This window comes from Mus caroli, chromosome 14 (genome assembly GCF_900094665.2).
Source record: "Mus caroli chromosome 14, CAROLI_EIJ_v1.1, whole genome shotgun sequence".
In the NCBI taxonomy this organism is placed as follows: Eukaryota; Metazoa; Chordata; class Mammalia; order Rodentia; family Muridae; genus Mus; species Mus caroli.
In genome coordinates this window covers 24,888,146-24,900,303 of record NC_034583.1, presented here as the reverse complement: position 1 = coordinate 24,900,303, position 12,158 = coordinate 24,888,146, and the positions used below count along the sequence as shown (strand labels likewise).

Genomic DNA, 12,158 nt, shown 5'->3' with positions numbered 1-12,158 from the left:
CCAGAATCCAGCTGTGAGGTTTCTTTCCTTTTTACTCCTGTGAAGGGACCCATGGCTGCCACCTCAGCAGTAATAGGTGACAGCCTACCTTTTGCATCTGTGGTCACAGTCCTGAGAGCAGGCCTAAGTACTCACCTGCCTGGACTGGGAAAACAGCAGCACCCGCTGACCCTGCCTGTGCCATATTTTCAGCAAAGACTCAACAACAATCATTTTCCCAGAGCGTCTCCAGTGTCCAAACTGCTCTTCTTCTAGTTCACCCTCTGGAAGGCCGCTGACACTCTTGGGACCGCCAGAGAAGAGGTCGGGGTGGTTGCAGATCTTCCTCAGAGCTACAAGTCCAGAGAAAATCTGTGATTAAAACAACAACACATATTGTTACAGGGGAGTAACAATAGGAAGGAGGAAGAGAGAGCACACTACATGGATTACAGTCATTTTAACATTGATTTCTTCTCTTCGTCAATACTGAGAAACAGTGTGGATCTTGAATGTCCCACCCCAGGTTGCACATGCACTGATTCCCAGTGTGATGGCGTCGACATGTGGTGCTTCTGGGAAGTGACTGGCCCATGAAAGCTCTGACCTCATCAATAGACTGATGGCACTGACGGTTTCATAATTCGATGGCCTATTAGGAGGTGGAACTAGCAGAAGGAAGTGGGCCTGGAGGTATGTCTTGGAAGCCATTTCTTGTCCCCAGCTCCCTTTCTCAAGCCCCTGCTTTCCAGCCACCATGAGGTGAGACGTTTTCACGCCTCACCTGTGTTTCCTGCAATGCTCTGTGGCCCCACCAAGGGCCACGGGCTGAAAACCATAAGTCCCCACACTTTTCTTCCTTAAGTTGGTTTTCTCAAGAGCAACACAAGCAGGAAGAAATTCATTTTCACTCATGTTCTTTCCCTGATTGAACAACTTCTCTGGAAAAAACAATTTTACTGTACTGAACATGTCCACAAAGGTCATAGCTGATTTTGATAATTCAACTTCCCCCATCACAGAAAGGGATTATTTAGTTCACAGCACTGTGTATCTGACATCCCTGACCTACCAACCAAAGGTCTCCTAGTCTAAGTACCCTTAAAGCCTTGTTTTTAGTGTGTGAGCCAGAGGCTGAACGTCCACTTACCGCTACTCCATCAGAAAGCAAATATGCACGACAAATGCATGAATGGAAGAGATACCCAGGGTTGGACTACGGAATAGAAAAGCCTAGAGGCTGGGGTTGTTCCCCCCAAACCCTAGGCCACAGCCCCTGTCTCAAGGTGATTAAAAAGCTTAAGAATGATTCAGGTAGAGGCAGGTGGATCTCTGAGTTCAAAGCCAGCCTGGTCTACAGAGCAAGTTCCAGCATGGGCAGGGCTACACAGAGAAACCCTGGCTCAAAAAAAAAAAAAAAACAAAAAAAAAACATTACTCAGGTTTTCTAAAAAATTCAGACAGTGACTGGTTTGAAAATATAAGCAAAAAAGAAGAATCATAAATTAAGCTATTTTTCAGGGTATGGTAGATTTAACAAAACAACAGTTGTAGTAACAAAAGAAGATCTGAGCAGCCACAAACATGATCAAAGCTCTCCAAGGAGTTATCCCTTCTGTCATCTCTCTTCCTCTCTCTCACCTGGTCCCATGCAGTACAGCACTAACTACTACCCACATGCAACTGCTGCACATTGGTGTGGTAGTCTGAATTGAGATGGACTACAAAAGTAAAACTCATACCTAAGTGTAAATATATAATACAAAAATGAAAGTAAAATCCTCCCCCTTCCCCCAGACATGGTCTTACTATGTAGCCCACTGGCCTGGACCTCACTATGTAGATTAGGATAGCCTCAAACTCACAGAGGTATGCCTACCTCTCTGCCCCTCATTCATTTTCAAATTTTCACTACACATTGAAATACTTTAGGCCTGCAAATGAAACAAAAGATATGATTTTCAGTTCACTTGTTTTTCTTTTAAACATGATTCTAGAAAATCTAAGCCTTTCCTTTTCTATCTTATAGAAAGAGCAGCTTCGATCACCTGCCCTGGAGGCACGTGAGGGAGAGCTGAGAGCTGAGGAGATCTAAGCGGTTTTGAATCGTTCATTTGTAAGAAGAAGAAACTGCTTGAGCCGAAGAGTCGGCTCAGCAGTTTAGAGCTCTTGTTGTTCACACAGAGGACTTAGGTTCAGTTCCCAGCACAAATGGTGGTCCATATCCATCCATAATTCCAGTTCCAAGAGATCTGATGACCTCCATAGGTATCAAGCGTGCATTAGTTAGGTATGTTATGACGAAGACTACATACATATGGGCAAAACATTCATATGTATAAAATAAATCTTTTAAAAAGTTGGATCCAGAGAGCTGGCTTGACAGTTAAAAGCACTGGTTGTTTTTCCAAAGTACACAGGTTCAAGTCCCACCACCCACATGGCAGCTCACAGCCTTCTAACTCTAGTTCCAGGTGATCTGACACCCTCTTCTGGCTCCATATGCACCTGGCTCACACAAGTGCACAGACACACATACATGCAGCCAAAACACCCATACACATAACATTTAAAAACAAAGCAAACAAAAAAGAAAAGTTCTGAGAAGTGACGAACAGGTCAAAATGACGGATCTGAAAGTCCAGGCGCCTGAGGGTAAGGAGAGCAGGCAGCCACTACACAGCCTGGGGAGGGCAGTGGACTTCTGAACAGACTCAGATGTACATGCTCAGATAGGCAGCGTGAAGACCATGGCTGCCAGGCTCAGCATGCATTTAAGGGCATGAAAGCTTGCACCGGCTAGGGGGAAGGCACAATACCCGAATGCACTGGGCTGCTAAGCCTTGTTCTGAAAACACTGCACAGAACAACTCGGCCTTTGTCTACTTGGCCCTAGGAAAGTTCCATGTCAAGTCAATGAAACTACGTGCAGGGTGTGAAAGAACCTGCAGCTTTAGCCTCTTATCCACCTAGCACACAGACGCACTGACAGACACAGTCATGCTGAATGCTGATGATGCCACTATGGAACAGTGTGTGAAAACATGTCCTCTTTAGTGTGCCACAAACCCTGGCAGGCTGGGCTTTCCTAGCTCTGTGAGCCACATCACTGCCAGGCCCCCTCCTCAGTGTTCTTCTTCCACAGTCTGGGGAATGCACCAGACCTACAGTGGAGAGGAGCAAGCAGTATGTCCTCTTATGTAATAAGCACCCTCACCTCTGGCAGGGCTGCAGATCCAGTTATGGTTCTCACAAAATGACATCACAAGGGCCACAGAAAACACCTGACTGACCCAGTGGCAGCAATGTCCAGCTAAGTAAAATTCAGATGCCGGCTTCTGGCTCTCACACCTCACTGGTCCATGATGCTCCTAGACACTGCAATCTCAGCATCACACTCTCATGCCAGGCGCTGGGGACACTCCACAGTGGGAAGTGTTCTAGAAAGCCAAAACTCTCCTATCTGTGTGACTTACACTGTCTAAAATAATTTCCAAATTCTAAAATGAGCAAGTAAATTCCTTTCAGGGAAAGTAAGAGTTAGAACCTGAGAAATCTGATCCAGAATTTTATCCAGTTTCTAAGATGGCAGTGGTCTGCCAGTGTTTACTGGACTTGAGGCTCACTGAGAAGCTGATAAAACTTGTGCATCTTGATAACCATGCCCTGATAATCTAATTTTAGTTGTAATTTCTGAGAAAACCCTGCAGTGTACTGGGCACTACTGCCTGCCAGGTAGGAGCCTTGGGCAGTAAGACTTAGGGTCACATCCCCACCTTGAGTCCAGCTTTCACTCAGGGCTCCCCCTCACACCAGTGACCTTGCTCCTTTCTTTACATCTGTCTCCAGCTGTGGCTGTGACTCAGTAGCCACTCCACAGAGAGCAGGTGGGTGAACAACGTGGGCACAAACGAACGAAGCCTGGCACATTCTAGACCTTTCCTGCCTCCCCCCACCCCCTAACGACTTCTTTCTCTCCTCAGGTCTACTCTCTGGCTAACCTGATTTTCTCCATTGAGAATCCTGTAGACCGCTTTGGAATCAATGAAATTCTGGTAGACTTTATGCTGCTCATCAGTTAGACGGCAAAATAAGACCTGCAAGGGAAAAGGAAAGAGTTTTAAAAAATACATTATCAATAAGATTCCCTTTTCTAAGAAGTTCAATGCGCACTATTTTAACAACAATGATACATCTCTCAGCTAAAGAGAGTTTTCCCTTCTCCATAGCCCTCCACCTCCTAGTTCCAACCCATGACCCAGTAATCCCTCCAGACTAGCCACCTGCTCACAGGCAGTCTTCTCGGAACCCAGTATACAGTCACACTTCATTTCAACTCAATGTGATGAGAGACTCTCCCCCAGGCCTCTCACCTACACTGTTTGGCTGACTTGGCAGGAACCTTTACCTCACCTAGAACTCCTCCATTCTAAGGGCTCCTAAGTTTACCAGGCCCTAAGAGCAACTCCCACCCTCCCAGCCCACTGGGGTCAGTTATTCCATGACATCACACTGCCCACTTTGTGTCTTTCGTCCCTTCAAAGTCTACAACCTCTACCTCAAAGCTTGACTTTCTTCACAGCAGCCCTCTACTGTCTGCCCCAAGAGGCATCTCCCCACACACCCTGCCTAGCACCATCTAGAGCCCCGAATAGTTGTGCTAATGCCCTGGGGCTTCACAAGCCACTCACCTAGCAGCCATCTTTGTCTCCACATTCAGACAAATAGAAACCAACAAAAACCCAACTTGAAGCTATCAAGATCCACTATCTGTAGGGGTTTGGTTCCCATCCCTAAAACAGCTCTACTTTTGTATCTACTTTATGTAGGTGAACAAGACCAGTCCAGTACCTTCAACCTCTGCACTAGAACTGAGCACCTACCTGTCTTCCTCAGGACAGTCCCCTGCTCATTAGGCTCTCTACAGGGAAAGGGGGACAGCCCTCCCAGCCAGCTGCTTCCGAAGTCAGCACCTGGTACTGATGTCACTGAGAACACCCAGGCTTGTCCCAATCAGCTGTTTGCCCTGACTCTGTCAGCTCCCACCGTCCCTCCTCCTAACCCACTGCAGCCTATCTGCCTGGGCCCCTGCAATCTCCCCAGCTAGTTCCTCTTCTTTCTCCCTCTTCTGATACTGCTTCAGCTGCTTGCTTCTTCCTGGTCTCCACTTGCTGTTTAGGTAAGCCAATCTCTGCTCAGAACTGCAACCTTACCAGCTCACAGTGTTAGCTATGACCACCCTAGACCCTTCTCATGTCCCTCAACCTCGTATGCAAGTGGACGCTGTCCAAATACTTCAACATATGCTCCCAGCTTTAGCCACCCTGGCACTTCTGCTGGCCCACAAGTACTAACAAAACACCCCATCTTTTCACCATAATGTTCTTCATCCAAATCCCAATTTGTTCTTTGACCTTCCTTAGGCCTCAGCACAATTATCAGATCAAAGGTCTCCTCTGACTATCTACTAGAGAAAGCCTGTTCCTTCACCATGTCTTATCTCTTGACTTACTGAAAACACCCTCATATTGTTTACTTATTTGGGAACCTAAGAGGTTTATGATCATAACTCTGTTTGCTCACTGCTGTATCCCAGAGCTTATAATACAATGTCTACAGGAAAGAACGGGGACTTAAAGAACATGGAGATGTTTTCCAGTAGCTATAGGGTCAGGCTCATGTGTTAACAGAGGGAAACTCCAGCCACAGGAGGATGCCACAGGTGGGTGCAGTCACCAGACAGTCCAGCCTGTCCACAGCACCAGGACCAGAGCTGTAGGCCCAGTCAGTAACACAGACACTCATGCTTGATGACTGCTTAGCCACCTCCAGACTCACACACCTGCTCATTCTTATCTGGCAACGAAAGGCTCATCTTGACATCTGATTTCATTCTCCGCAGTAAGTACGGGTTTATCGTGTCTCTTAAGACACATGCACACTTATACGCAGTTTTAACCTTTAATAAAAGAAAAGAGATATTAGCTTAAGGAATATATCCGTTCTTCTTGATTGATTCCATTTTTTAAAAATTAAAGAACAATCATCTAGTTTATAAATTCAACATAGAAAAAGTCAAGTTCTGGATGCTCCAGGGGATCAAAATAATTCATCAGAGGAAATAAATTACCTCACTAACCAAAACATATGAGAGAGGAAAAGCCTGTTTACCTCCTCTTCTACACTTGTTTTAGTTATCACTGTACTATTTAGTTAAGCAGGAAAGTAAAGACTTAGGTTACTGACCATCCTCTTGAGAGAAAACTAGTTTCAAATAAATCCCTATTTATAATCTTGTAATCTGCAGGAGCTACAAAGGAACTGGGCCCTGCAAGGGTAGAGATCAAAAGCTAAGTGTAGTGAGAGCTGTTGCGGTGGGAGCCACCCGCTAATACAGGGAGATGAGACTCTGGAGAGTGAGCTCAGGAGGAGCCCTGTGATCCCAGAAATGAAAGGTCACTCTAGCCGAAAAGGGAGCATATGGCCCCACAGTGAACATGGCCACCTGAGAGGGCATTAACTGTACACAGAAAAACAAAGACTGGAGCCCAGGAAGCCACACCCTCTTCAATTCACTTACGGGCAAGCAAAGGCTTCAATTAATTATTGATGCCTTAAAAAACTCTAAATAGGTTCAATAATTTAGCAAATTATTATTCATAAAACAAAATCCAAAAAAAAAATCTAAAATTTAAATATAAGAAACATAGCTTTAAAAGTTTAAGCAACTAAACACAGAAAAGTTCAAGTTAAACACATTAAATACATAATATTTGAAAAGACTCTAAGGACTCCTCACTTGTGTCTGCATCGTGTATGCACACCTGTTTGTATGCAAGCGCCGTGTGAATGAGCGTGAATAATTACAAAACACAGGCAGAACATGCAACACCCAGAGGCTGACCTGGTGACTACTTCTACCCTCTAAGCTTATCACTGGGACAATGACAGAAGTCACCTTTAAGGAGATGAGGTACAGATGACTTATAAGCCTGAGGTGTAAAATTTCACAATTTATAAAACACAGAGAAAGCTATTAAAATTGGCTTTGACAAGCCTCTGGCTTTAAAGTATAAAATTGTTTCTGTAATTAAGTATTCCAAAACATCAGATCATCGATCTTTTGAAGGAGAACTTTGGTCTTGGCCTAGCCAGGACCCATGAGGCACCTCCCCATCTGATTAGGGACACATAGATACCCTACTTCACTGCAGGGCTGCAGCCTCCTTCCATTGGTCACAGATTGCCCTCAGGAGAGCCCCACCCTCTAAATTCATACAAACCCAAAAGTACCTGTGGCCCAGGCCTAAAGCCTCAGTCAGGTACAGTAAGACCAACTCTGTTTCCTTTATTCTATCAGTGTCTAGACCTTGCTTATTTATTCATCCTGCCTAAAATATCACCTGGATCTCCGACTGGGTTATTCCAAGACACCACTACCTAATAAGTCTTGGTCCAGCTCCTCACTTCCCCCTCAAAAGCCAACTCTCTAATGCCAGCCTTCTCATGACTACTTACAGCCCAAATACCCCAAGAACTACTACCTTTACCTGCTGGATCAAATGCCTTCCTGCTGTCCCTCGGCAACCACTGACTTCCTCTTAAGGCCCCTAGTTCCAGCTTCTCTACACACACTCTGTGGCCTGTTTTCCCAGAGCCAGGTTACAGGAAGGAGTGGTTCCTTGTATCTTTTCTACCTTCAGTCCACCTCTTCTCACTGTAAAAGGAAGCCTGCCCTGGCTGACACCAAAGTGTACCCTGTCCAGAACTGCTCAATCTTTTCCATGACTGCCCACTGCTCTTGTGTTTACTTCCAAGATTATTGTTAAACTTCATATCTGAACAACTTTTCCCAGCGAGATCAGTACTGAAATCATTTCCTTTCTCTTGTGAAGAGGGAAGTTTTATTCTTCTGCTTTCCTTAAGTAAATGGTGTACATGAATTTTTAAAACTTTATCTGTAAACCTGATTTTTATCAGACACTAATTTATAAGCCTGGCCATCTTCCTTTACACCCCAATGACTTGGCTACAAAGTATACGTTTAGGGAAATGGTGTTCCTCCCACTGTATTACCTGAACTGGGGAAGCATTGGAATAGCCTCCCATGGTGATGGGGACAGAGAACTGCTCCATAAACACAGGCAATGTGCCCAGCTTTCCTGGGAAGATGAAGTCGAAGAGTGACCACAGCTCTCGGAGGTTATTCTGCATCGGTGAGCCGGACAAGATAATCCGATGAGGTGTCCGGAACTAGATGAGGAAATGAGACACTGTTCTATGAAATTTCCTTTGTAACATATGAATGCCATCAACCCTAAAACACAAGTAATTGTTACTTAATGTGTTTAATAATGATTTTTGTTTGTCCATTATTTTGGTCCTCTCCAAACTGGGTATTTTGTCCAACTTTCTAACTGCATATGGAAGAAAACACTGAGAAGAATTCTGTCTTGTTCAAGTTAACCAGCACCTATTAGAGTGGGATTTGATTACATTCTAAAAGCCGACCCTTACAAAAGACCTGAACAATGAAAATCACAAAGGACGGGTATAAGGAATTTTCTACAATTGATACACGATTCAATAAATGTATTCATAAAGCAAACAGCCTACCCTACAATTAAATACCACTACTCAACTGCAACTCCCCCTTTGTGAGCAACCGTACCTGTTTGCAAGCAAGGGTGACTGCAGCGTTTGGATTTCGAATTTTGTGTCCTTCATCTAAGATGACATAGTGCCAGTCATGTCTGCTAATGTCATCTTGCATCAGTCGGATGTATGAATACGAAGTTATCAAAACTCCATGGCAATAAACAATATCTCGAATCAGCCTCTCCTAGAACCAAAACAGCACAGAAAGGGCAGATTTGAGTAAGGAGCAAAAGGTTAGATTTGGGTTATCATGAGAGCGCCTAAAGCACACCACGAAGATATACAAGCACGAGTACAAACATAACTGCATGCATCAGCACTTCATATTTGGTTAGTCTGCAAAATAGTAAGCACCCTAAAGTGGAGCCCTCAAAGAAGGCAGTCACAGAAACGAAATCAGTTACTCAACTGTTGCCTTTCTAAATCACCCTTTGTGTCTGACCCCGTTCCATCTTTAAAACAAAGCTGAGGAAAAATGATCACTACAACAAAAGCTAGAAAGTGAAAGAAACAGTGAAAGACTGAATGGTGTAAGGGAAGGCAAGAAAGGTATAAAGATGATGACGTAAAGTGTAATAGAAAATCCCACAGCTAGGAGGCCTGAGTCTGGAGAAAAACATCTCCAAATGTCAGCAAAATCATGAAAGGCCCTATCGCATGCATAGCTTTAGATGACTGAATCTTCAAAGTAAGGAATAAAGAGGAAACGTCTGGGCAGGAGAACACAAAGAAAAGTTTTCCTTCCAAGGAAATAGTCCTTATCAAACATCTTTCCTAGAGCTTAAAATGTCAGAAATAAATAATTTTTCTGAAGAGAAATACATAATTCTTAGCAGAGAAAGGTCAAAACCTAGAATCCTATGTGAGCAGGGCTTCAGTGAGGCAGGAGTTCAAAAACTCAGCTGCCTGCAAGCTGTCCAGGTAAGTGCACAGGGAAGTGTGGGTGAGTGTCCCACAGACAGCTGCTGGGGCAGAGAGAGAGAGCAAGCTCACACGGACGCTAATCTCAGTACTCTGGGGATGGAGGTCAGAGGATTCCAAGCTTCAAGGCCGTCATATGGTTGTGCATATGTATAACACCGAGCTCATGGTGTCATGGTACTATATGTGGAGGTGAAGACAACTTGTGGGCATTGTTCTCTCTTTGTGCTTTGTGGAGTTTGGAATTGAACTCTGGTTGTCAGTCTTAGTGGCAAGTGCCTTTATACCCTGAGCCAGCCCCACCCCTCTCTGTCTTTAAGCTAGGGTTTCAGCTACACAGTGAGACCCCGTCTCAAAACAGGGTGTACAGATGGATACACATGTGTGTATCCATCTATGTATGCACGTGTATAAAGGAGTATAAAGGAGTTTAAAGAGGGATGAAGAGAAACTGAAGTGTCACAACATACAAGGCATTTAAGGAGCGTAAAAAGCCTCAACAGGTATCAACTGACTATGTGACTACTCTTTTGCCACATACCACTTGAAAAGTTCAGCGTCTGATGCATAACACAACGCCAATAGGTCAATTATTTTGATGCAGTCTTGCAAACATGAGCACGGAGCTAAGACTCAATCCACCTCCTTGATACATGCCACTCCTTCAGCTGCTAGTGATCAGTGCAGAAAGAACCACCCTAAGGGCAGACTCCACTCCTGAGCCTCACTATGAACCCCACAACTCTGAGATGCTAGAGCTAATTCCCTTAGTTCCTCCACATCTGCATATTCTTCCAAGACTCTAGGCAAGCAGCACCCAGGTCCATCCCTGTTTCCCTCCAGGAGAGCAGGGGCATCCCAAGCCATGCAGTAGGTAGAGCATGAAGTGATAGCAATGGATACTCCATGCCTGAGTGCCATCCTGGTGTTGGCTGTACCCAGTGAGAGACAGAAAAGGGAGAATAATTACAATTGCCCGGGGCTTGAAATAAACCACCACAACTCAAATTACAAAACAATCACTGACTGACTTTGGCTAAGACCTGCAAATGTGGGTACACTTGCTCATGAGCCCTGGGACTTCCGACTGTTGCACAGGCTTGCCATGGTCACCCCACTTACCCTTAAGGCGCCCAATCCCAAAAAGGGTTCTTGAAATCACTTGATGTAGCTAGATGCTTTACCACAGTTAAACTAACAAGACACTGACCTGCCAAGTGGACACCACTGGAGCAATGGGTAGCTTCCTGTGATTGCCGAGAACTGAAGTTTATTTGGACATTCTGCAATGTTAACGACAGAACCACAGAATTCCTACTTCTATTGTGTTCAGAAAGATGTATAATGATCACAAAGAACTTTAAAGATGCCTTACAGACAGAACAAGAAGTTGTACAAAATGTTTACAATGAAAATATAATCTCTACTGGGTAACAACCTATCTATGACTATTGGTATTCACCTGATTCAATCTCAGATTTCTATAACTGCCTAGACTGGAGTTTCAATAATGGCGAATTGTTGAATATTATGGACGTCTCAATCCAAACACTTAAGACAAATCATCTCGGGCGGTTTCAAATTAAAAGCTTGTAAAATATGTAACCTCTCCTAGTTTTTGCAATTAATAGGGTACATCTGCAATTAGCCTGACTTACTGAATGTAGTACTGTTGTCATTAAAAGATGTCTGAGGAAGTGCTGCCGTTATTATGGAGGCTCAGGAGACCAATCCCTCCTAGAGGGCAAACAGTGGACTGGTAGAAAACAACAGCCATAAATCACACTGTCAGGCAGTGGGGAAAACCAGTGAAGCACAGGCACATGAAGGCCATTCACAGCAAACACTCGGCAGCTTCCCAGGCAGGATTTACTGCACCTGTAATTAATTAAAATTTCCTTCAAGCTAAATCTTTAATAAACAAGGATTTGTGCTGACAATGAAGAAAAGGGGGCTCCAGCAACGAAATCTTGCAGTGTACCTCCAGAACAAACGGAGTCTATGGCTCCTGGTATCAGTGCACAGAGCATTTCCGAGTTACTAGGAAACACACTTTGTTTTGTAATTGTGCTTGTAATGAGTCTGAAATGTTCAGGAGGCTTGAAGGAGCATATGGCTACTCTGTCTATTCTGACTTCTTGTTATTTTTCCCTCTCCCTTTGCAGTTAATTTTTATTTGTTTCTTTATTGTTCTCACTGTGTGAGGGGGTGTGAGTGTCTGTCCGCCTGTCTCCATGTGTTGCCACAACATGCATATGCATGTGGTGATAAGGGGACAAGTCTCTGGAGCGGTTTTCTCTGGCCACCTTATGAGATCCAGGGATCAAACCTGTGCAAAAGCACTTCTACCCACTGAGCTATCTTACCCACTCCCTTTCTACTTTTTTTTTTATTTATTCCTTTTAAGTATGTGAGCACACTGTCACTCCCTTCAAACACACCAGAAGAAGGCATCGGATCCCATTACATATGGTTGTGAGCCACCATGTGGTTGCTGGGAACTGAACTCAGGACCTCGGCAAGAGTAGCCAGTGCTCTTAATCACTGAGCCATCTCTCCAACCCCCCTTTCAACTTTTTAAGAAGTCAAGTGCTGGCTCT

At 44.4% G+C, this 12,158-nt stretch overlaps 1 protein-coding gene across 4 annotated transcripts in view; it reads right to left on the bottom strand.

Moving 5' to 3' along the window:
- The window catches only part of Ercc6 (ERCC excision repair 6, chromatin remodeling factor), a 65,074-nt gene that overhangs the window by 12,158 nt on the left and 40,758 nt on the right, over positions 1-12,158 (bottom strand). For all 4 annotated transcript variants that reach the window (XM_021182209.1, XM_021182211.1, XM_021182210.2 and 1 more), the window contains 5 exons: positions 8,651-8,821; positions 8,056-8,232; positions 5,822-5,938; positions 3,981-4,076; positions 136-351 (listed from right to left, as the gene is read on the bottom strand). In XM_021182209.1, the coding sequence (XP_021037868.1) occupies positions 136-351; positions 3,981-4,076; positions 5,822-5,938; positions 8,056-8,232; positions 8,651-8,821 (777 nt within the window). The remainder of the gene's footprint in view (positions 1-135; positions 352-3,980; positions 4,077-5,821; positions 5,939-8,055; positions 8,233-8,650; positions 8,822-12,158) is intronic.